The 22,278-nt window shown below is 47.5% G+C and overlaps 1 protein-coding gene across 2 annotated transcripts in view; it reads right to left on the bottom strand.

Moving 5' to 3' along the window:
* The window catches only part of COLGALT2 (collagen beta(1-O)galactosyltransferase 2), a 75,687-nt gene extending 54,541 nt beyond the window's left edge, over positions 1-21,146 (bottom strand). The window contains exons 1-2 of one of the 2 annotated variants that reach the window (XM_037145684.2): positions 20,977-21,146; positions 20,548-20,839 (exon numbers count right to left, since the gene is read on the bottom strand). In XM_037145684.2, the coding sequence (XP_037001579.1) occupies positions 20,548-20,810 (263 nt within the window). In that variant the 5' untranslated portion in view covers positions 20,811-20,839; positions 20,977-21,146. Of the gene's footprint in view, positions 1-20,547 lie in introns of both variants that reach the window. The other variant, XM_053663717.1, reaches the window with a different exon arrangement.
* Between the last annotated feature and the right edge of the window lie 1,132 nt (positions 21,147-22,278).

Consider the following 22,278-nt stretch of genomic DNA (forward strand, 5'->3'; position numbering starts at 1 on the left):
GATCCCAAGTGTAAAATAAGGTATGAAAGTGAATATTTATTTAGAACAGGAAAATAGCTATATAAATCATTATAGCCAATCAATAAATTTGTCTTATAATACAGTAATTATGAAATAATTTTAACAAGCTTTCAAAAGCTGAGAAATGCCATGAACATCCAAAATTCAAGAGAATAGTTCATTGATTAACTACCTGACATACTTACATAAATCTATTTCCTAGATTGTTGTTCACATACTCTATGATCCCCTCTTCGTATGATCATTATTTCACAATATCTTTCTGTATAGAGAGAACAGAAGTACAATTGTCCCCTCTCAACCCAGCTCGACTGGAATGTGCTTGCTGTTATTAACAGGTTAGAGCACTGCCAAGCCATTTCTCTGTGTCAGTGACAGTTCCATGTGCCATTTCCAGTGGAGCAGCCAGACTTAGTCGGGCCAAGAGGCGTGACACCTGCTAGAACACAGCTGGCGGTGTCGTGGTGCAGGGACAGGTGTGCACTCGGACGTACCGACACTGGCCTGGGCTCTTCAGACACAGGAATTCTGATACATTCTATACCCGTGGGAAAAAGAAAAGCGTCCAGAGGGTTTGTAACTCTATTTGATGGCACTGACTGCATTATCAGGTACATTTCTGGTAGGAGACATGCTTTGTTTGGCCCAGGAATTGATGAGAACAAAATCACCCACTTAAAACTTTGCACATCTCTTGGCTGGAGGTAGCTGCAGCCATTGTTTATCTTCTGTAGTTCACTTACTTCCGACACCAGCCACACAGCAGGGCGGCTGGTGCTTCACCGGGGTGTCAAGGGGACCATAAGAGCAATGAACTATACACAAAAGTGACTACGAACCACATGACTCAGTGAACTCCAAAGTAACCGCGTTTCCTGAGGCAGCTTCCCCTTCACCAGATCGCACGAACACCATCGCAATTCCGCTGCCAACCGAAATGAGAGGGGCGGTGATGGAGGGGAAGTTGGCTACTCGGTCTTGTCCGATACCTCATCAGATATTTTCCTCTTGCACATTTGCTCACAGTAGATGTGAATGTGCAGTGATTGGGCCCCTGGCAGGGGGACCGAAGTTCAAGCTTTGTTAACCTCACAGTCAAGCGCTCCCCGGGCCTGGGTCAGGTCACCGCTCTGTCACAAAGCAGGTGGCTCTGGAAGAATCTTCCCGTGTCTGAACCTCAGGTTCTGCTTTGTCAGACGAGGCTCTAATAACAATCCGTGTTTGGGGGGGTGAGCTCTGAGCAAGTTAGTGCATAGAAAATGTTATCACAACGCTTGGTACAACTAAGTGTAAAAGAGTATTAGGTCTTATTGTTAAGTGAAACTATTACATCGAAGAATACTAGAAAAAATAACTCAGATAACACAATAAAGACATTAATCAGGACAAAATTGTATCAATTAAAAGTAATTCTCAAAGGATAGCAATAGCATTGCCTTAAATGACCAGATACATTTAAATCAATAAAACTACTTTTAAAAATTATATTGAAGAGATTTAACTCATACAGATCAAACACCCCTTCTTCACATATCAGTATGTTTGAACAGGGGGATGGGAGATTGTTTTACCATCATATTACAGGGGAAAAAGAATGCTTCTTTTCGAGCATTCATTATTCTAAATGGTATGTTATATTTCCTTTCCTAGGAAGCATATAGAGAATTCCCTTCCCAGAAATCAAGGTTTCAAAACATCTTCAGAAGCAAAGTAAACAAAGTGGAAAACAAATCCTAACAATGATTTCATTCATAGGAAACGTCTCACTGCTAATAAAATCAAGAAACAGCCCAGCCTTTTACACACTGCATGCATTCTTCCCTACACACACACACACACACACACGCCTTCCCTGTACCTCCATGTGTCACAAGCCACATGGAGAACGGCTGCCCACCATGTCTACGTGAACGGGCGTAAGATCTTTTAGAGCCAAGTTTGACACAGAGGACTCTCTGAAGATGAATATGTCTTCTTTCTAAGTCATAAATTAATATGCAGAAAGACACTCCAGACAGCGGGGATCAGAATAAATCAAGAAGGAAGGAATATTTTCTGCCAGTAGCAAGCAATAAGAATGCCAAATGTTGGGAGTGGAGCAAGCTTTTTCTTAAAAAAAAAGAGAGAGAGAGATCATTGTGGAACTATACATCTGCTTAAAACAAATCAGATTACGATGATTATTTCATGAGAGATTTGATTTTGAGACATCTAAGATGTGACCACTCGAATCTGAATGGCTGGGGTTTTTTTTCAGTCCCTTGAAATGTTCTTGTCCCTTCTGAAATCAATGAATCATTGCTCTCTCCTCTGACTCTTTGCTTCTCAATACTAACTCACTTCTTGGGAGCATTACATGGAAGGCAGAGGAAATGTTACTGACTTACGGTCTAAATCATCAGGGGAGAAAAGCGACTCTTGTGAGAGTGCAGGCAAGAGACAGAAAAATCCTGGCAGTTATCTTATTTTTCATGAAGAAACCAGAGCTGGGCTTTGCCAAGCAGACACAGCTATGAGCTCATTGGTCTGAAATAATTACTCACTGAGACTTTTCCCCGGGACACCACTATGGCGTTGATGTAAGAAACATAACTCAAATATTGATTTAAAAGGGTTTTTCTTTCTATATCAATAATCAGTGCCCTTTGCCAGTCCTTGGGCCTGACAAAGTTCCTGGTTACATTCGTTGACAAAGGAGATTACAAGGAAAATAAATATTCAACTACGGCAGACTGTTTTTCATTCACATTCATTATGTTTGGTGGTGTCATTCCTGTTCTGGGACTTTAAAAAAGCTTCAAACAGTTGAAAGTGATAGAAGAGTTTTTATGGGGTATAGTATTCCACAGCTGAACCTCAAAATCTAAACACAAACTGCAGAAAGCCCAACACAGTTTGCTCTGTTCGCCCACGGCCGATTAGAGACATGTTCTTTTTAATCAAGATAATATGTGCCATGATGTCATCCAAGGAGCCAGGAGCATAGAAAGGGGCCGGTGCTGAGATGATTTCTGTGGAAAGACACAGCACAGGGCCTAAAACACTGGTCTATATTTTTGCAAATTGTGCTTCATGACGAAAGCAAACAAAGTGAGGCATAGCAAATAATTCACCCACAACTCGGTGATTTTAGCTGCGGGTGTGGCAGGTCCTTTAGGTACAAAATACAGGCAGATCTCATCATGTCCGGCTCTTCCTTGTTTTCTAGGTTCTTTGTGTGGCTATGGTGAACGTCTTCTCTATGGTTCGGGTTGTACATTCTGTTTAGTTTCCTTTGTCATTTTCAAACAGAGCACTTCGGTACTTTGATGAGCGCTGTCCCTCTGAATCCTGTTAGCAGTGATGTCATCACTACTGATGACCAGAGAGAAAGCCTTTCGAGACATTCCACTGTGAAAGCAGGAGGCAGAGGGAGCTCAAGTAGGGAGTTGGCCGGAGTTCGAATTCATCAGCCTTTGGCGATACTCAAAGGTTAACGGAGCGAATAATATTTATTTCCACTAACTGGCGGGGCTTCGATTGTATAGTTACACAGATTGAGAAGAATTAAAACAAAAACATATTACCCAGCCTTTTAGCCGTACTGGTGTGGCTGGGTGGGACTGCCACTTGAGACTGTCCTGATATTAGAGGAATGACTCTTCTCCCCCACGGATAGCTCTGCTGTGTAGACAGGCCACACCTGACTCGGAATCACTGCACATGCCTTTCGTCTTCCTCCAAGCTCCAGAGCCATCGGTATGAATGCCTTATCAAAACCTAACACATAGTACACAAAATGAGATTCAGAGGATACGGAAGTTGACACAGTGATCGGATCGGGATGCTTGGCTGGTGGCAGCAGCCTCATGGGTCAGCGGGAGGCTGGGGTCCACCCTGCCCACCGAGGGCGGGCAGTCCACTCATGATCTCAATATTTGAGGCTGAGGGTGTTTTGGATTTATTCAACTATTAGATACATGTCTGAAGGGTCAAAATTTTCTAAAAAACATATCCTGTGGTTGATGGTATTGAAAATGGACTCTATTTCCCTCAAGAGGAAGTCCAGAGAAGAATGGTAAGCCATTCAGAAGGCAAATCTGACGTAAGTCCAAAGTGGAGTAGGCACACCGGACTTCTCTGCTTTCTTCCAACAAGCAAAGTGTTCCCCTCACTTAGAACCCGGTGGTTCCCCTCTTCTCTGAGGCCCCTCACCTCCCTACCATGTTCACAAGGTAGCTCCTCCTCATCATTCCGGGCTCGGCTCAAATACCACCTTCCTGAAGAGCCCCTCTTGGACCCCTTATGTATGAAATCCTCTCCAGCAAAGCTCTGCCCCTTCACCCTGTTTTGTTTCCTCCTTGGCACATAGCATTTAGATCATCTGGTGTATTTATTGGCTTGCTTAGCATTGATCTCCCCCACGACTGTGCAGCATAAGCTCCACGTGAGTTTGTGACAGTCTCACCTGGAGTCTCCCAGGTGGCACTGCGGTGTCACCTGAAAGCCCTCCTGGGCTGGAAGACCTGCTTCCTCGGTGGCTCACTCCCATGGCAGCAGGTCGGTGCTACCTCTTGGTGGCAGACCTTGGTTCCTCTCCATTTGGGCCTTTCCTTGAGACAGTTTCAATGTCCCTATGGCACAGGGGACACCTCCCCAGGCAAGCAATCCACAAGACCATGGCAGAAAATGCAATGCCTTCCATGGTCTGACCTCGGAAGTCACACACGCTCACTTCCACCTGCTTGCTGTCCTGTTCCCATGAGTCAGCAGGGAAGGGGGGGGGGGGACAGAGGGATGCGGAGAAGGCCAGGCTCACTGGGGCCATCGTGGAGGTCGCTTACCACACTGTGGTCACAGTTTACTGTTTCAAAAGCAGGCCTTTGAGCTTAGGAAATATCCGTGCAACCTCACATTTTCACGCATTAGTTCAATACTTAAAGCCTTTTCAAAGAAATGATGTTTTCTACTTTTTGATGAAGACTGGGAGAAAGAAGTATGCATTTCCCCTCAGTGACAGAATGAAATGAATTGTAAAATGACCAGTGTTCTCACTTTTAGTTCTTGTTGAACAATAGGTTACTGGTTTGCTTTTGCTCTGCACTTAGCTGGACGTGTGCAGTACTCAAGTGCTTTGACATGTGAGAGTGAGATTAAGGCCAAGGTCAAACCAAGCTGGGAGGAGTTTCAACAAGTACTTGGAAGCAAGCCCCCAGACGAAATCTGCAGCCCATGTCTCTTTGGAGACAATGACATATGTAATTCTCTTACCAAAAATGACCTCACTTGTTAACAGCTGATTTGTCGGGGGCCTGGAAACCATAGTGTATGATTGTACCACCCAGGACGAAAGTGGCCACAGACTGAAGGGCCACTGTGAAGGGCCACGTGTAACCTTGGCCCTTCTCAGGGATCAAAGGCCAAGGAAAACAAATATTTTTTTAAGTCACTGAAACCAAGAGTTACCTGTCTGGATTTTTAAGTCATAATCATTTTAAAAAAGTTGACGCCCAGAACAACCTTTCCTAGTTACTTTGGCTAAGACACCTCAGTCTCTAGTACGGCCAATCCTATCGATAATAAACGGATTGATCCATTCATAAATTAACCAAAAACTACCTAGAAAAATACCCCTTTGAAAAAATAAAGAAGAAAATAGAGGCAAATCCACGATGCATAAAAGTAATGAAATTAATTAGAATGAGAACTCAAAAAAATCTACTGTGGAGAAAGGACTTTAGAGGGTAAAACAAAGATGTCCGTCTGTTTATCCTCTGCTCCTTTGACAGTAGGAAGATAAAGTGTTCCATTTGGGGAAACTATTTGCTTTCTAACTCAAAGGGACAGAAGGCCAGCGCGATTTGTTGTCTGAAACTTGACAGCTGAAATACAGATTGGGAAAAGCGCCATCAGATCTCAGACACCTCGTTCTGCAGAAGAGAGGAAAAGCTTCAAAATCCACTTTTCTTTGGGGCAGCAATGGTTTGACCCCCGGTCCCTTAAATCACATTTACTGTCATATCAGAAGAAAAAAAGGGCAATTCACGCCTTCATGCCCAAGCCCATGTCCCCAAGGCATCCGACAAGAGCTTCACTTCAGAAACTCCGAGCAGTGGGCCCAAGATCCCAGGGGCGTGGGGGGAGGAAGCAGCCAGCTTACAGCTTGTGAGCAGCGAGGTAGGACAGGACAGAGACAGGGAACCAAAGGGCAGTGTGTTCTCAAGGTGATTCTGACCCAGCAGAAGGGTTTGCTTTCTTATTTATTGGTTCTAGGTCAGAAAAGGAAGAGTTTGACTTTAGAGACTGACCCTCGAGAATGTAAATCAAAGTGTCACCAGTGGGAACGCTTTTTGGAAGAAAAAAGCATTGACTTCTTAATTTTAGTTTCCTGGAGGCTATAAATTAGAAATCTGGAGATAAGTGATTCTGCCTCCATTTCTTCATCCCACCCCACCCCCGGCTATTTTTTTCTGCATCGGCAAGAAAGGACACGGCCCCGCCCAGCTTCCTGTGACTGGCACCTTCCACAGCCACTCATGCTCCTGGCCTCTGAAGGTCAGCACAGACCCACCCGCAGCATCTCTGTGATATAAAGGCACCACTGTGAAGAGAAGCTTCTGGGAGGGTGAAGGGAACTGTCACTTCTGGGCAATAACCCATTAGCCTCGGGAACCTTGACTTCTAACTGCCAGGTTCCCCTAACCCTCAAAGTGCGTATACAAACTACTGTCCTCGCTCAGGGACTAAGCAGAACACACCAGCCTGCAGGCTGGCCAGCAGCTTTTGCAAAGAACAAACATATATATTGTTTCCCATCACACGAGCAAATATCAAGCTCCTATTGTTGCCTTTTCTAAAAGAAGGGGACCTTCCGAGGAATATTTGCACTTACTTATTTTGCATGCAGGAGAAAAGCCCAAATCGAATAAAAGATCTGCAATATATACACTCATGTAGCAAAAATTCCTTCCCAGGTGTCGACAGTAATGGTTTCTCCAGTTTTCAGATCTGGAACCATCTCCTCTGACATTATTCTCTGGGTTCTTTTTCTTTTCATCACAGCCCTTCTTTGGGCTGCTGTTGTTCGTGAATCTGAGATGGTATTTTATTTCAGGTTAGAGGTTATAGGAGTCAGAGTTCTCCAGAAAAACAAAACCAACAAGATATATATATATATGAGAGAAAGAGAATACATAATGATACAATAATATACTCTATCTCTCTAAAAATATGTACCATATTTTCTTCACAGATAGAGCAAAAGGGTTGAAGGATGACCTCATGCAATCTTGGAGGTTGGCCAGTTCAAAGTTTGGAGAGTGGGCCAGCAGGACTTGGGGAAGAGTCGATGCTGCAGTTCAAGTCCAAAGGCAGTTCAGTGGCACAATTCCTTCTTGCTAAAGGAGGTCAGGGTTTTGCTCTCTTCAGTCCTTCAGCTGAGTACAGGAGGCCCACCCACAATGTGGAAGGCGATCCGTTTTACCCAAAGTCCACTGATTTAAATATAAATCTCATCAGAAAACACTTTCACAAAAGCACCCCAGAATCATATTTGGCTCCCTCTCTAAGCACCATGGCCTAGCCAAGTTGACACATGACATTAACTCTCACCGAGGGCAAAAATATTTTTTGATTTTATTATTTTACATAGATATGAGCCATCGGTCTATTTAGCAAGGGTATGAGACATGGATGAGTTAAAAGTACTGAAGAAGCTTTATCTGGGTCCAACTAGAGAAATCAAGCCCCGAATGCCATCTTCAATAATGCGGCCACAGAGTAGGCTGTTTCATTTCCCATGGCATCTGTGGTGGGACCGCAAACACGCAGTATACTGTGGATAAAAAGTCCTTAACAACCAGCCTGTCCAGGGCTCACTGTACAGGTGAGGAGACCAATGCAAGGCAGAAAATTCAGTAAAACCTGAAGATATGGCGGTCCACGGGGTAGATGATGCAAAGGAACAAATAGCTAAAAAAACAAATCTCGCGGGTTCCAGAATGCCCTAAGGGGAATGTGCTGGGTACCTTCCAGCTTTTTTTTCTGAGCTGAGATGAAAATGTGAAAATGACTCCCCTTTGTCTGAACAGACAAATACTGGGCAGCATAAAGAGAGACACAGCTCACACTTGGAGCAAACTGATCAAAAACTGGCCTTTCTAGATCCAAAATACGAACGGTCCAGACAGGGAAAATTAGAGCTCAATGACTGCCTTTATTCTGATAAGATACCTGGGAAAATGAGGGTTCAGCCCCCATCGTGCCTACAACAGCAAAGACTGGCCAACGAGTGGGGGCTTCCGAGTTTCCCAGAGTGACCCTTAATAATCTGCCTCTCGTGGGCAGGGATAGTTCAGTACAGTGAGTTACTGTCTTTTCCCCCTCAGACAAATGCTAGCAGGCCTATTTCATTTACCAGTATTTGCACAGGCATTGGGAAAAGCTATTAAGATTCGGGACCATTAGCAAAGGGGACTTGGCAGACACTAATCTCTGGGAGACAGAAAACTGGCCCAGAAGTGGAGCTGTAACCTTCCGTCACCTGCTGGCACTCCTGCAATCTGATGCCGAAGAAATGAGGGCCCAGTGCGTCTTTGATGCCCAGTCCAGGCTTTGAAGCCATGTCATGACCACAGGACAAAGGCAGCACTGTTTATGCAAATCTAGAAACAAAAGAAGCTAAAATCCAAAGCCATTAAAAGTAACATCAGAAATTCAATCCATGGAGATGATTAGAGGCCCTGCACCAGGATGAAACTGATGCCTAAGAGCGAAGCTGGGCAACGCACCAAAACACACACGGAGGGAAGGAATCCTGAGCGGCCGGAGGCTGGCGAGATGCACACGGAAGGCTTGGAACACGCAGTTCCCTTTGCCAAGGGGCAGCATCTGTGCGCCGCAGGCAGCAAGCCCTGGGCTTCCGCCGCCTCTGCATCAGGTGCTCACAGCCTCTCCGTGAGAAGTTCCCAAGGTGCCCCTGCAAGGCCAGCCCTCTGGCTGCCACATCCCCCGGCAGTTCAGTCACTGGGTAGCACACACCTTGCACGGGACACGACAGTCTTTGGGCACAATCTACTTACAACAGGATGAAGGACAACGGGCCTCCGAGAATACTTAGACTTTATTTTTAGGTCATTCCAAAGAGATCTAAGGTTGAACTGAGGGTCCAGGAACATCAGTCATGCAGAGTGAAGATTCCTGAAAATTCTTCAGATATAGTCACATCCAGGTTGGGTAGGGACCCCAGAGAACATCTGATCGGAGGTTCTCAAGCCTGGCTGTGCATTACCACCGCCTAGAGAGTTCTCAAAATACCTCAGCTGCCCTGGCGCTACCCCAGAGACTCAAACTTAAATGGTCTGGGGAATATTTGTTAAAACCCCATCAAATGATTGGAAATAGCAGCCACATTGAGACCACAGCCCTGGGAACACAGCCCCCTTATGTGACAGGAGAGGAAACTGAGGCCAGGAAGAAGAAGCGGCTTGTTCAAAGTGACGTGGCATGAGCAGTGCCTCCCAGTCTTTCACACGACAACACAATGACAAAGCAATGACATCTGCACCCTGGGGACCAGGCTGCTTTTGGCTAAAAGCAACTTCCCTGGAGATCCCAGGTGACTAGTTTCTTCTTGATGGCACGCGGGAAGCTAAAAGATTGCAGCTCACATTTTTGAGAAGAAAAAAGACTCAGTAAAGAAAATGGTCACCTACACTTGAGAACCTTCACTGTGGAATTTTTGATAGATCTGTCCCCCACAGGACCCAATGAAACTAGGGTGTGGAATAGCGCAAGATTTGGCAACTGAGTTGCAATCCGCCCCCAAGAAGTCTGCCTGTAGGTGAGGTTGTAATCACACCCCTGTATCAGCACAGGCTGTGCCTTTGCACAGCAGCAGCCAATCCAGAAACATCCTTTATGCAGCCTCCTGGGACAGCAAGGATTTCCGCAAAGGTGTGCTTTGATTTCACAACTTGTGAAGACACCGGACATGGAGACTTTGTAATATCACATAATCAGGCCTGAAATACCAACGACTAAACACAGGCCAATTTAGTAGAGTACTTCTGCTTTTCCCGAATGGGGGGAGAGGTTTGTAATGGCATGCCAAAGAGAAAAGTAGGAAAATGAAATACAAGCAACAAACAGACCGAGATGAGGACCCAAGTGGTTCAAATGACCACTATTTATTTGAAGAAAATGCATGGGTTTGATTTCCCTTCACACCATTAAGAGATGGTCATTAATAGCCATCTTTTCTTCTCCAAAACTGAATGCTTAATGAGCTCCTGGTGCTAGACACACTGAGCAAATAAGAAGGCTTGGGAGAGTGTCACTTTATACCGAGCACTTCACCTGGTGGGCAGCTCAGGGCATTGTCTTAAAAATAATTTAAAAAAATATAGCCAGTGTTGCAAGGAGGGAGAACATGGCTTGACTCAATAAAAAACACCACAAACGATGCTTGCCTGGCATAGCCTCTCTGTTGTAATCTTGTATCTTCTTACATCACTTGGGTAAGAAAACCTCTTGGCCTTGATTGTGTCAGTACCTGGAACCTGGAGATGAGAAGATCCACACTATGCCAACTTTCCCAGCTCTGAAAATCCCACGGCCTGTATTTTGGATGCATACACAATCTTTGGTGCTCTCATGAGGGTCCCCTGTTCCTGAGGGTGCCTTCTGGGAGCCCATCTCTCTTGTTCCCAAACCTAGAAGTACACCCACATCATTTGTGTTTATGTTTAAGACCGGATTCCCAGGCCCTTCCCACGGGCCATCCATTGAACGTGGCTGAAACAGGGCCCAGAAATCTATGTCACTAATAAATGTCTCAAGTATTGGGATACAGTTGGCCCCTGAACCAGCATTTAGGATCCTAGAGTTGAAGGCCAGGCTGGGAGCCTTATACCAAAAGGTAGACAGAACAATGATGAGAGCCAAATACATTCATGGCCAATGAACTTGACCAATGAAGGTGAGTAAGTCACTTTTAGGCCACCCCAACTACCTATTTTCAACACGATGACCTGGATGTATCCACACAGACAATCTGCAAAGGCCAGATACATAAAGGAAGGTACCTAGCATTGTTTTTAGTCCATTGCTTTAGAGATTCATGGTTTCTGGTGCTAACGAGAATTTTCTAGGGTGGAAATCAATGTGCCCAGTAAATCATAAAGTCTAACAAGATTGAGGAAAGCTAGAGAGGAGATGTGTAATTTTCTCAACTATTTCAATATGCTGGCTGTTTTAACAAAACCCACTGGAAACATAAGACACAACCCCACTGTCTGAATGCCCTCCTGCCCCCACCTGCCCCGAGCAGAGGGAACACGGCCGGGTGGGGGCCTCCGATGCGCTTACTGTTCAGCAGCCCAGAGGTGACGTGAAAAAACCCTGACTCTGCTGGGCAGCAGTGTCCCACTATCTTGGCGGGTCTCAACCATAACCACTGGGGTGTGTGGGGCTTGGACAGATTATGGGCTGGCCGGAAACCAAGACACTAAAATGCAGTCCAGTCAGGAACTCCGTGTTGGAAATGCCACAGTCCAATTGTCCACAGCCACATTTCTCATAGAGGGCCCAGGAATTTAAGTTCCACTGTAAGTCTCCAGGAAATTCTACCTTTCCCAAGGCCCTGAAAAGCAGCAATTCCTCACCTAACATGACATGGAGGGAGAATGCCAGCGTACTTCCACATATTCCCCTTCCTCAGAACCGTCTCCCGTCCAGGGAGAACAGGAAGTGTGCTGTCCCCCGCTGTCCCCACTCGCTCCAGAATAATCACTCTCAGAAAAAAGAGAGTTCTTACTTCTCTGCTGTCTAAAACGCAGGCACTATGGCCTGCCTTCGAGATTTTCCTGAGTTTGACAGTTGCCTGAATCCATTCAGGCATTGACAGGGTGGCTTACAAACAGAAATTTGTTTCGAAGTTCAAGATCAGGGTGTCAGCACAGCCAGGTCTGGCGGAGGCTCTCTGGCTGCCCGAGGACTTCTTGCTTGTGTCCGCCTCGTGTGGTGAATGGGATGAGGGGTCTCTCTGGGGCCTCTTTTAAACATTTATCCCATTCCTAAGGGTGGAACTCTTCTCGACACTCAACCTCCTAATTCCACCATTTTGGGGGGTTAAAATCTCAACATATGAATTCTGGGGGAACACATTCAAATCACAGCAACAGCCAAAATGGGGAGAGATCTAGTTAAGGAGCTTTCTCCTTACAGTCTGACACATCCCTCAACAGATTTTGAAGTGATTCAGTCTAGAAGGTAAAAAATTTTTCCAATACAGCCCATTTATCAATGAAACCTGGGACCCATGAGAGTACTTCCACAGTCACAGCTTGCACCCTCACTCAGTCTTCTACCAGATTCCTACGGGCACACAGCCCAGGGTCACTGCTTACCTTATCATTAATGTTTCTGAAATGCACATCTTCTAAGGGGTCTTGAAACATGAATCAGAAAACACTGGGGAGGGGGCGGTTTTGCATTGTATCTGCAGAGGAACAAAGTCTCATCAGCTGAACCATCAGGCCGGGGACAGGCCTTGGCTTGCCAAATTTGACGGACAACTGAAATAATCATAACAGCTTCCATGAAATGAAATGGGTCAGGAAGTCCTAAGTTCAGCCTTGGCAGGATGTCATGAAGCTATCATTGGCAGTTCCAGTCTGAAGCAACTTCTGTGCGGTGCTCCCAGAGAGGAAAAGAAAAGCCCTCTAGGCAAATCTAAGGCTTAATTCATGCAAGAGACTTGGCGGACGCCACCAACCGCAAACACCGTGTTTTCACGGATCCGAGCAGCAGTGGCTTCCAGAGAATTAATTACAGCCACTCTATTTATGTTTTGCATGACTTCTCAATTATTACCTCTGACGAGATTCTTTTTAATTCTATGAACGTTCACGCACAGCTTTCCTACCAGAGACATGGAGAGCTGAGGGAAAAGAAAGGGTCCCGATCCCTTTGTCCCTAGATGGCTCTCTGGCTGTGGGCCAGCCTGCTGGTTCTAGAAAGCAGCTACTTCCTGAGTCCTCAGACTCCACGGGAGGCTGAGAGGATGCAAGGATCACCACCCAAACGCCAACAGGGGCCCAGTAAGCCACATCAAAGAGTGGACGGTGCACAGAGAGGGGCCCGGCGGGGATGTGACTGTCTGGAAAAAGGGCCGGGCCGGCAGCTCCTCGGCCCCCCACAGTGACCACCGTGCACAAACGCGGCCCCAGCGAGGCAGGTGCTGGTCCCCGGGGCATGTCCGGTTTGTGAAAAGTTATCCAGTTGTCTATTTATGGTATATGCATTTTGGGGGATGTCTTACACTTCATTAAAAAATTATGTGAATGTGCATTTTTTAATGAGCTTAAGGCCCCATTTTCTGGGGGCCAGAGATACAAGGACAAAAGCACAAGATAAGTATAATCAGGGTGGGTTCAGAGTCACTACCTGGAGTAGGTACAAGTGTGAGTGGGCTGGTAGAGCTTAACAACCTAGAATACAGAGGTCAATTTTTTAAAAATCACACTTATGACCCGGGCTGGTGTAGCTCAGTGGACTGAGTGCCAGCCTGTGAGACAAAGGGTCACTGGTTCGATTCCCAGTCAGGGCACATATGCCTGGGTTGCCGGCCAGGTCCCCAGGAGGAGGTGTGAGAGGCAACCACACATTGATGTTTCTCTCCCTCTCCTTCTCTTTCCCTTCCCCTTTCTCTAAAAATAAATGAATAAAATCTTTAAAAAATAAAGAAATTAAAAATCACACTTATGACCAGGCTATGTAAAGTATTCATATTTGGGTTGACAGTGAAGGGACATGCATATATGCGCAGGAAGTTTCTAGAAGAATACACAAGGAACCGTTAACCCTGGCTGCCTCTGTCAGGCGGTATGAAGCAGAAGGGCAGCTTACTTTGTATCATATTCCTATTCATACTGTTTGAATTTTACTGTGGGAATATGTTACCGTTTCCATTTTTTTAAAGTCGAGAAAAATTCTTAATATACTTAAATCACTGTTAAATAAATCTGCAAGGCCCCTAAGAGATTCAAATCTTTTTTCCAATCAGTAATGTCTGATTTTCTAATAACATAAGTGCAGAGAAATGAATAAGCCAGTCCTTTCAGAATATAAATGTCAAGGCACGCACATGGGCGGTACACACACTTTGTAATTCCTGATGAATAATAACTATGATTTAAACGCATGGAGTGAAGGTGCTTCCTAATACGACACCTGGAGAACAGGACTAACGACCGTGCTACAGGCTGATCACTGTCTCTCGGACTTGAACTTCACTGTACATTGTTATTTGAAGATGCGCAGAAACAAGCATTATATTAGTCCTACTCTAGTCCCTACGTGAGCCTGACAACGTCCTACTGCGCTGGGCCATTGGCTGGAGGACAGCGCCGCGCAGGGATACGGCCCGTGCGTGCGTTTGTGATTGGAGAAGAGGCTGAGCACGACTAGCAGCCTCCTGGTCACAAAGACTTCACTGTTCATTCCCGTGCCCACCAGGCACAGCGGAGGGAGAGGGCCACGAGAAGCGGGCTCACGAATACCTGGAGTCACAAAGCAACGTGGTGGTGGAGTCACCTGCAGAAAGGGCTGAAGACCAGCCTGTAAAACCGAACCTGCTGGGAGTCACCCCCGAGCTCCTTTCCACGGTGAACAGCATGAGTTACGAAATACTCGACACTCAAACTACCAGCCAGGGTTAGAAACCCAGAGATCTGTTGCCTCATCCAGACACTCATCCACTGCACAGTGTATGGGCAAAATCCTTTAACTGGGCTCTGTCTACTTTCCCCACCCATGGAAGTTCATTAACAACGCAGAACCAGAACAATGTAGGAATCCTTGCTAACCCGCCGGCAACCTGTCACAACTGGAACAATAGGATTGCTGACATGCATTAGTTACTTCAGTTTTTACCCAAAGGAAATACTTAATTCTGAGGGCCAATCCTGTTTTGAAATTGGAGGGTGGGGAAAAGGACTGATCATTTTCTCAAATCATTTGAAAGGAACTTGAGTGCAGGGTTCAAGCAACTCCAAGACCACTGATCAAAAAGGCTGAAAAACTGATACTTTCAGTTTTGCCGGGATGAACTCAAAACGCCACAGCCACTCATGTGTATGAATAGTGCTGCTCGATTCATTTGCCTCAAACAATCTTTGATACATTTCTTTCTGTTTCTGTGTAGCCGTGATCGTAACAAGTGACCTGCATATTTATGGGCGACCCCTGAGTTCTGGGCAACCAGCACTCATTCTGTTCCTAGGAAAGCTACCATGGAAAGAGTTCAGTAACTAGAAAATGCCCAGCAAAGTGACAGAAAGACAAAGACAGTGGAAGGGGACCACGGAGTCCCTTATGTCATTCAAACAGAAGGAGCTGTCCTTGTTTGAAAGAAACACTGGCACCCTTATCTTCCCACACTGGGTCAAGGGACAGAAGCAAAAACTACTGTAGAACAAATTGCTCCTTTCTTGACCTTAAACAGACCACCTGCACTCAGGCTGTGACGTTAACTGCCTGGGTCACACAGCCTGAAGCCAACATGCACTAGCCTTGTGACCTCAGGAAACTCACTTAAATGCTCTGTGCCTCAGTTTCCTCCTGTGCAAAGTGAGGAGAGTAATGGCACCTCTCCCCTAGGGTGGTGGTCAGGAGTAAGTTAGTTCTCAAAGCAAAACATTTACAACAGCATGGACCCCAAAATTAGTTTTCCTTATACCGGTCATTTGTTATTGGAAGGGAGAACATGGAGTTCTTTTTGATTATATATTTTTTAGGATCTTGAGAAAATAACAGTAAAGGAGATGGATCAAAAAAGGAAAGATGAATAGGAAATAGCAACTACAATTTGGTAGCATTTATGTAAAAGACAACATCAGTGCAATATCTCATTTGCTGTTGTAAGAAAGGTGTTCTTATTACTCATTTCCAGATGAGGGAGCTATGCTCAGTGGTTCGCTGATGTGCCCACAATCACACAGGAAACTGGAACCCACGTCTGTCTGACTCCAAGATCACACACTCCAACCTCAGCACTAAACGACCCGCTGTGAATAAGAGGGAAACAAAGGGGAGAAAGGGAGGCAAACAGACTGATGGAGAGAAGGGGGCTGAAGTATCATCTATGTTTTCAGCCTTGAGCTGGGACTTCTTTCCATAAGGCCATCAGCAACATTTCATATCAGGATGGTAACAATGAAATGTGACATCATTCTCACTGCTGGCACTCAAAGCTCTCGTTCATCGTGCGTTGGAACATTGTATAAGCATATGTGTATTAGTGACTTTACTTAAATGCTTCTGGGAGAGCATTAAAATGTTGGATGAATGCAAGCAAATCCCCAAACACTGCACAGAGTAAGTAGTGTACAAAATGTTGGGATCGGTACCCAGACCGAGTATAGCTCACCATTGTTTACGTCCATAGAAACCCATCTCTCCATTTAGAGAGCCATACAGCGGTCCCCAGTGTGTGTATTACTTTCCCAAACTCTGCCAAGTGAAATGCTCACATCCCCTTTGACTGCACAGACTCCGAAAACCCAGCTGTCTCCACTTAGGCAGCAACAGGCTCTCCGAAAGACAAGCTCGATGTATCTTTCGGGTCAAAGGTTTGCCTGGTGCGCCACCCTCTGCCCCGTTTTTTATTATCATGGTCCTTGCCCTACTCCCCTTAATTGTAGGTTTAGAAGGGGGATTAGATCGGCCGATCTCATCCCCCTTTGGCTATGGCCATTGTTCATGGCTCCACTGAATGAAGGAGGACCGTCTGAAGGGAGGACCCATGGCTGTATGTCACATGCCTCCAGTTCCCCTCGTCTCAGCACAGCCACGATTCCCGCAAACTCAGTTTTGCCAGAAGACAAAGAGTCCTTCCTTAGTTGCCTATCACAAGGCTGTGCTAGTTGAAGGAAAGCAATTAGTTTGGTAGTGTTTCCCGATCAGATGGATAAATGGGACTTTTCCATTTTGCTGGTACAAAGTATGTCTAAAATATAAACTGTCCTTAAGTCACCCTAATCTGAATGAGCCTGAGGCTGAGATGTCTACACTCACTCTCTGACAGCAAACGTTTTCAGGTCCATTTGTTGACCCTCATTCCATCTGTATGCGCGGTGCAGACCTGGTCCAGAACTTAGCGTGAGAAGAAAAAATCCTATCACCAGGGAGTCTGAATGTGATCGGTGAGCCGCGCCTCTCTGTTACCCACGGAGGAAAGAAGGCTCATCAGATGCTCCCCCAGCCGTGATTAGAGGTAAGCAGACGAATGAGAAGACTGAGTCAGTACAGTTATTGAAATAAGATTCATTGGAGGCTGGCACCCAGACTCTGCTCAATATGGTTCAGTTCTGCAGGGTTGGGGAGAGCTCAGACATTTCTGACACTATTTTTTTTAACATCAGCATGTGCTGACTCTGCAGAGTGAAAAGGAACCAGCTTGGCATCTCAGAATGCTGAGTAGAGCTTGGGACAGAGAGGCTAGAGGCAAGCAACGGGCAGAAGCCCCTCAAGGCCGTAGCATCCTCAACTGAGATTCCACCTGCAGGGTCATATCCCATAACCTTCCTGGCCAAATACTCCTCCAGGGCTGGTTGCTAAGTTAGCAGCTCCGGGGGGGGGGGGGGGGCGGGGGGACAATACAATGAGTTTGGAGGTTTGCTGTCAGCAGACCTGACACTCCATCATCTCCCCTCACAGAAAACTCTGGTCAATGTCCCAGTGCCTTTTTTGGTTCCGCTGTACCCTCTTACTGGAACCCCCATGTCCACCCCCCAGGTTTTAGTAGATTCCTATTTGTTCTTCAGTACTGAGTTTAAACTATGTATCAACTCCCTGAGAACCCCTTTGTGACCCCAGTTGCTGGTCCTCACTGCTCCAGCTGGCCCAGTCTGATTTAGAAGTCCTTTGCTGCTCCCCCACCTCTTGTAAATGCCATTCACATCACCTTACACTGCCCAGAAAAAAAATAAGCTACATTTGTGAAGATCCACATCTTATTCAGCTTTTCTCTGCTCAGACATGGTCATTGGGGATATGAGCTTGCACAAGCTCCCTGTGCCTCAGTCTTCTCATCTATAAAAGGGGTAGAATGCAGTATATACCTGATAGGGTTTTTATAAAGATTAAACCAGCAAGTGGATGTAAAGTGCTTAGAAGAACCATGAGTTCTTGGTGTGAAGCATCTGTGATAGTAACGAATAAGTATAATCTTGAGTAAGTCAGGTACTCTAGACTGAATGCCTTCCATGAAATGGAGATAATTTTGTTTTTTTATATAATGATAGTAGGGATCAAAAAAGGCAACATAGTTGATTATGGTCCTTGGGGAGCTATAAAGCACAGTCTATAACTACCACTCTTGGTTATCCTTATCTAATAAGTGATATGAATTTTCTAAGCCAGAACTCAAAGAAGAGTTTTTAGTGGCTAATGCATGGATACCCAGGGCCTTCCCCAAGCCTCGGGCTTCTTCCTTAACTCTCCAACACTGGCCATAAAGGGTAAGGTATAGAGTTACACGGACCAAGAATGAGGGTAAGAGAATACAGACCCCACAGTTCTACACAAAACTGGGGTACTACCCACCTAAACAGAACACCGATGTCGACAGAACCTGGAACACTCAGGGGGGCCAGGAAATGCCATTGTTGTTGGCTGGTTCTGAGCACATTGTAAAATCTATGCCATTCAAGAGCCAGAAAGAATTTTTGAAATTCTAATTTCAAATTTATTCCCATTCTCTCATTATGGATGAGAAAACTTATGTCTATGGCTCCCAAGAAACTGCCCCCAAATCAAATATCAAGCTAGCGACCAACAGCTCTCACCTCCTGATCTGCAGCTTACAGGTTTATGTAAGTTTTGCTTGTAGCTCGTCCCCACTCCTACCTTACCGGGGCAGTGTTTAGGGACACACGGGCTCAAGTTCCAGTTCTGTCATTTATTAATTCTGTGCCTTTAAATGGATTCAAGGATTCAAATTTCAGTTTCTTCCTTGGCAAAATAAGGATCATGGTACCGCTTCTAAATAGTAACAGTTGCAATGTTCTTTAAAACTAAGCAATACATAAAGAGCATATTGTAAAACATCTCCTTTGAAAAAAGCATCTAAGAACTCCCATTTGTGATTTTTTTTTTTTTTTTTTGGTATTGAAGTGGTTAAAAACATTCTTCCTTCTGGCGTTTTAAACCTGGCCGCACCAGCATTCCCACTGGCCACATAACGTGCCCTCCTCCGTGGCAGCGGTCACGTATAGCGGGCTGTGTATAGTGGAGCAGTGTATAGCACAGGGCGGCACTATACCTCATGTTTGCTTTCTCACCTCTGCCCCTCTCCCACTAGGTACCGCCAGGCTGCCAGAGTCAGCTACTGCTTTATCCATCCTTCTGTCTTTCTGCCCAACTGTTGCTCCAAGGGTACGTCCTGTCTGCAGACAGCTCCCTTTAAGAGCACAAGATAGAAACTGCTCCGAGGGACCAGAGCTCTGTCTTCCTCTAGGAAGTCCTCTCGTCCAGGTACCTGGCTCCTGTCTCCCTTGAGCAGCGTCCTTCTGCTGTCCACAAGCCCCTTAGAGGCTCACTCGGCCATCAACTTCTTGCCCTCTGATACCTGTGTTTATCAAAGCTGCCGAACTGAACCCATTTCTGAAGCTGGGTCTGGCAGCCCCCCCCCCCCCGCCGCCCCCCAACGGACGCCTAGCCTTCCTTTTGGCAAACCCAGGAACCAGGCCCGGCCTCTACCCTAAGGACAACAAAAACTTGGCTGTTTGCTTTCTCCGGGGCGACTCAGTTCCCAGGTCCCCAGGGGGCCCAGCGTGGTTCGCCTCTGGGGCGGGGGATGCGTCCCAGGAGGATGCACAGGTGGGGACAGCCCTCAGAGGACACAGGGCCCACGGCGGCGGCGGCGTGGCTGGGAAGGCACGGCGGTCCTCCGGAGCCTGAAACTCTGGGTCCACATCCTCCCTTTGCCCCCCAGCCCCCGAGACCCAGGATTCTTCGATGGGGCAGCAGGCGCTTTTATCACGGCCCACTGTTCGCCACCCCAGACATTCCGGAGACCCCCTTGCCAGCTGGGGTTACGCTCCTTGTGGTCTCTGGAAGACGAGGCAGCGACAGGCACCCTTATACTCTCAGTCAAGGGCGATGGGTATGCGGTGGAGAAAGAGCAAACTTCCAAAGTAGAAAGGGGGAGAAGCCTGCACTCTTGCGGGGTCTCCCCAAGCCCTTATCCGGGAGAGGAACGAGGACGCCCGGACCCACACCTCCCCGTCCGAGCTCCGGGCGGCATGTTACCCTCATTATCACCCCGTGCGCACAGCAACCGGCGCGTCTTTCCTAACCCGGCCGCACGACCCGCTCGGGATCCGCGCTGGCGGCGAGAGGGTGCGCGTGGTGTCCTTCCCGCGGTCCCCCGGCGGTCCGCTCGCCCCGCAGCGGCGCAGGGCGGCCCCCTCCCAAGTCCCCGCAGGCGGCGTGGGCTGTGCGCGCCACCTCCCACCGCCACAGCTCGGGGCCCGGGCGGCTCACCAGATGGCCATCCTGCTCTTGGGGTAGTCCAGCCGCTCCAGGCAGCCGAGGAAGTGAGGCAGCGTGTGCGCGGCGTTGCGGGCCAGGATGGCCACCAGCACCGTGGGTCTCTGCAGGGGCGACTCGGGGAAAACCCTCGCCTCCTCTTCGTCGTCCTCCGAGTCCGGCTCGGCTGCAAAGCGCGCCCGGCAGCCTCCGCGGAGCAGAGCCCAGGAGAGGAGCAGCAGCGACCAGGCGAGGCTGGCGGCGGGGCTCGCAGCCATGTTCAAGGCTGGGGCGGGCTGCGGGGGACCTGCAGCGAACGCCGAGCTGGGGGATGCGGCTCGCCGGGCCGGGGGTGCGCGCACACCGGCACCGGCCTCGGCAGCCCCGGACCCTCCCGCTGCCGCTGCACCGCCCAGGCCCTGACGCGGGGGGCGCACCGTGTACCTGCCGCCGCCAGGGCTCGCCCGGGGCTCAGGCTTGCAGACAGCCGGCTCTGTAGGGCTGTTTGTCCTCAGTCTTGCGGAAAGTTCCTCCAGCCCAAGCTCAGCCTGTACAGCTGAGGTCTGTGGCTTCCCCCAGAGCCGTGAGGTGTGGCCCTGTCTGCCAATGGGCGTGTGAGTGAATGTGTGTGTGTGTGTGTGTGTGTGTGTGTGTGTGTGTGTACGTGTACACATAAGGGTACAACTCCAAGAAAATTTATTCTGCTTTTGCAAACCGCAGTCTAAAGTCCTTCACAGTGATGCAATGTATCCCCTTTTTCATAATGCACCTATTGACTAAATGGGTAGAACTCTGAAATGGAAAGTCACCCAGCTCTTCGTTACTGTGATAAATTTTTTTTTAACTTTCACAAAGGCAGAATGTTTGCATTTGCTCATACACTCAATTTCTCCTGAAGTTTATTCTTGACTGGGTAGACCTTGGATCTGAGCAGACCAAGTTTGAAGACTTGGAGAATGTTACAGCCAGATGGAACCCCTGAAAGGAAGGGACAGGCCCCGTGGGATACTGTTCTGAATCCCCACTCTTCCCGCCAGGACAGGCAGCACCCAGCACAGATGGTTCGATTAGATAGTTTTCTTCTTCCCTAATGATCTAAACTAACCAAGAAAGGAAAAATCCGTGCATGTTGGAGGTGAAGAGATACAAGGAAAAGAAGGAAGAACACAATTAGCCTGTGAAATGAAATTGCTAAAGGACATTTGCTCTTGAGGATGACTCAGAGAAGACGGTGATGAAATCCCCAGCACCTTCATCATGGGACCGTGTAGGTTTTAATCAGTCATGAGAAAGGTGGGTCAGTACCACTGCATGTTCACGAACCACCATCCTAACTTGTCCTGCCGTCTTTCTACTAGTTTTATCCATCCTTCTCTGCAACTACAAGAAGCCTTCACCCTCAACTGCAACCACCTTGCTCCCTCTGAAGAGTTCACCTTCTTTACTGAACTTCCTAACGCCCCATCTCTGACTAACATCTCTACCAACACGCTCCTGCCTTGCAGGTGCCTGTCCTGACAGGGCCTTTAATCCCCTCCCCTCCCCTCCCCTCCCCTCCCTCCCCTCCCCTCCCCTCCCCTCCCCTCCCCTCCCCTCCCCTCCCCTCCCCTCCCCTCCCCTCCCCTCCCCTCCCCTCCCCCCCCTCCCCTCCCCTCCCCTCCCCTCCCCTCCCCTCCCCTCCCCTCCCCTCCCCTCCCCTCCCTTCTAGTCCAGGACTTTTCTCCATCATTTAGCTCTACTCTCCAC

Source organism: Artibeus jamaicensis, unplaced genomic scaffold (genome assembly GCF_021234435.1).
Source record: "Artibeus jamaicensis isolate MK-2021 breed Jamaican fruit bat unplaced genomic scaffold, CSHL_Jam_final contig_327, whole genome shotgun sequence".
NCBI lineage: Eukaryota > Metazoa > Chordata > Mammalia > Chiroptera > Phyllostomidae > Artibeus > Artibeus jamaicensis.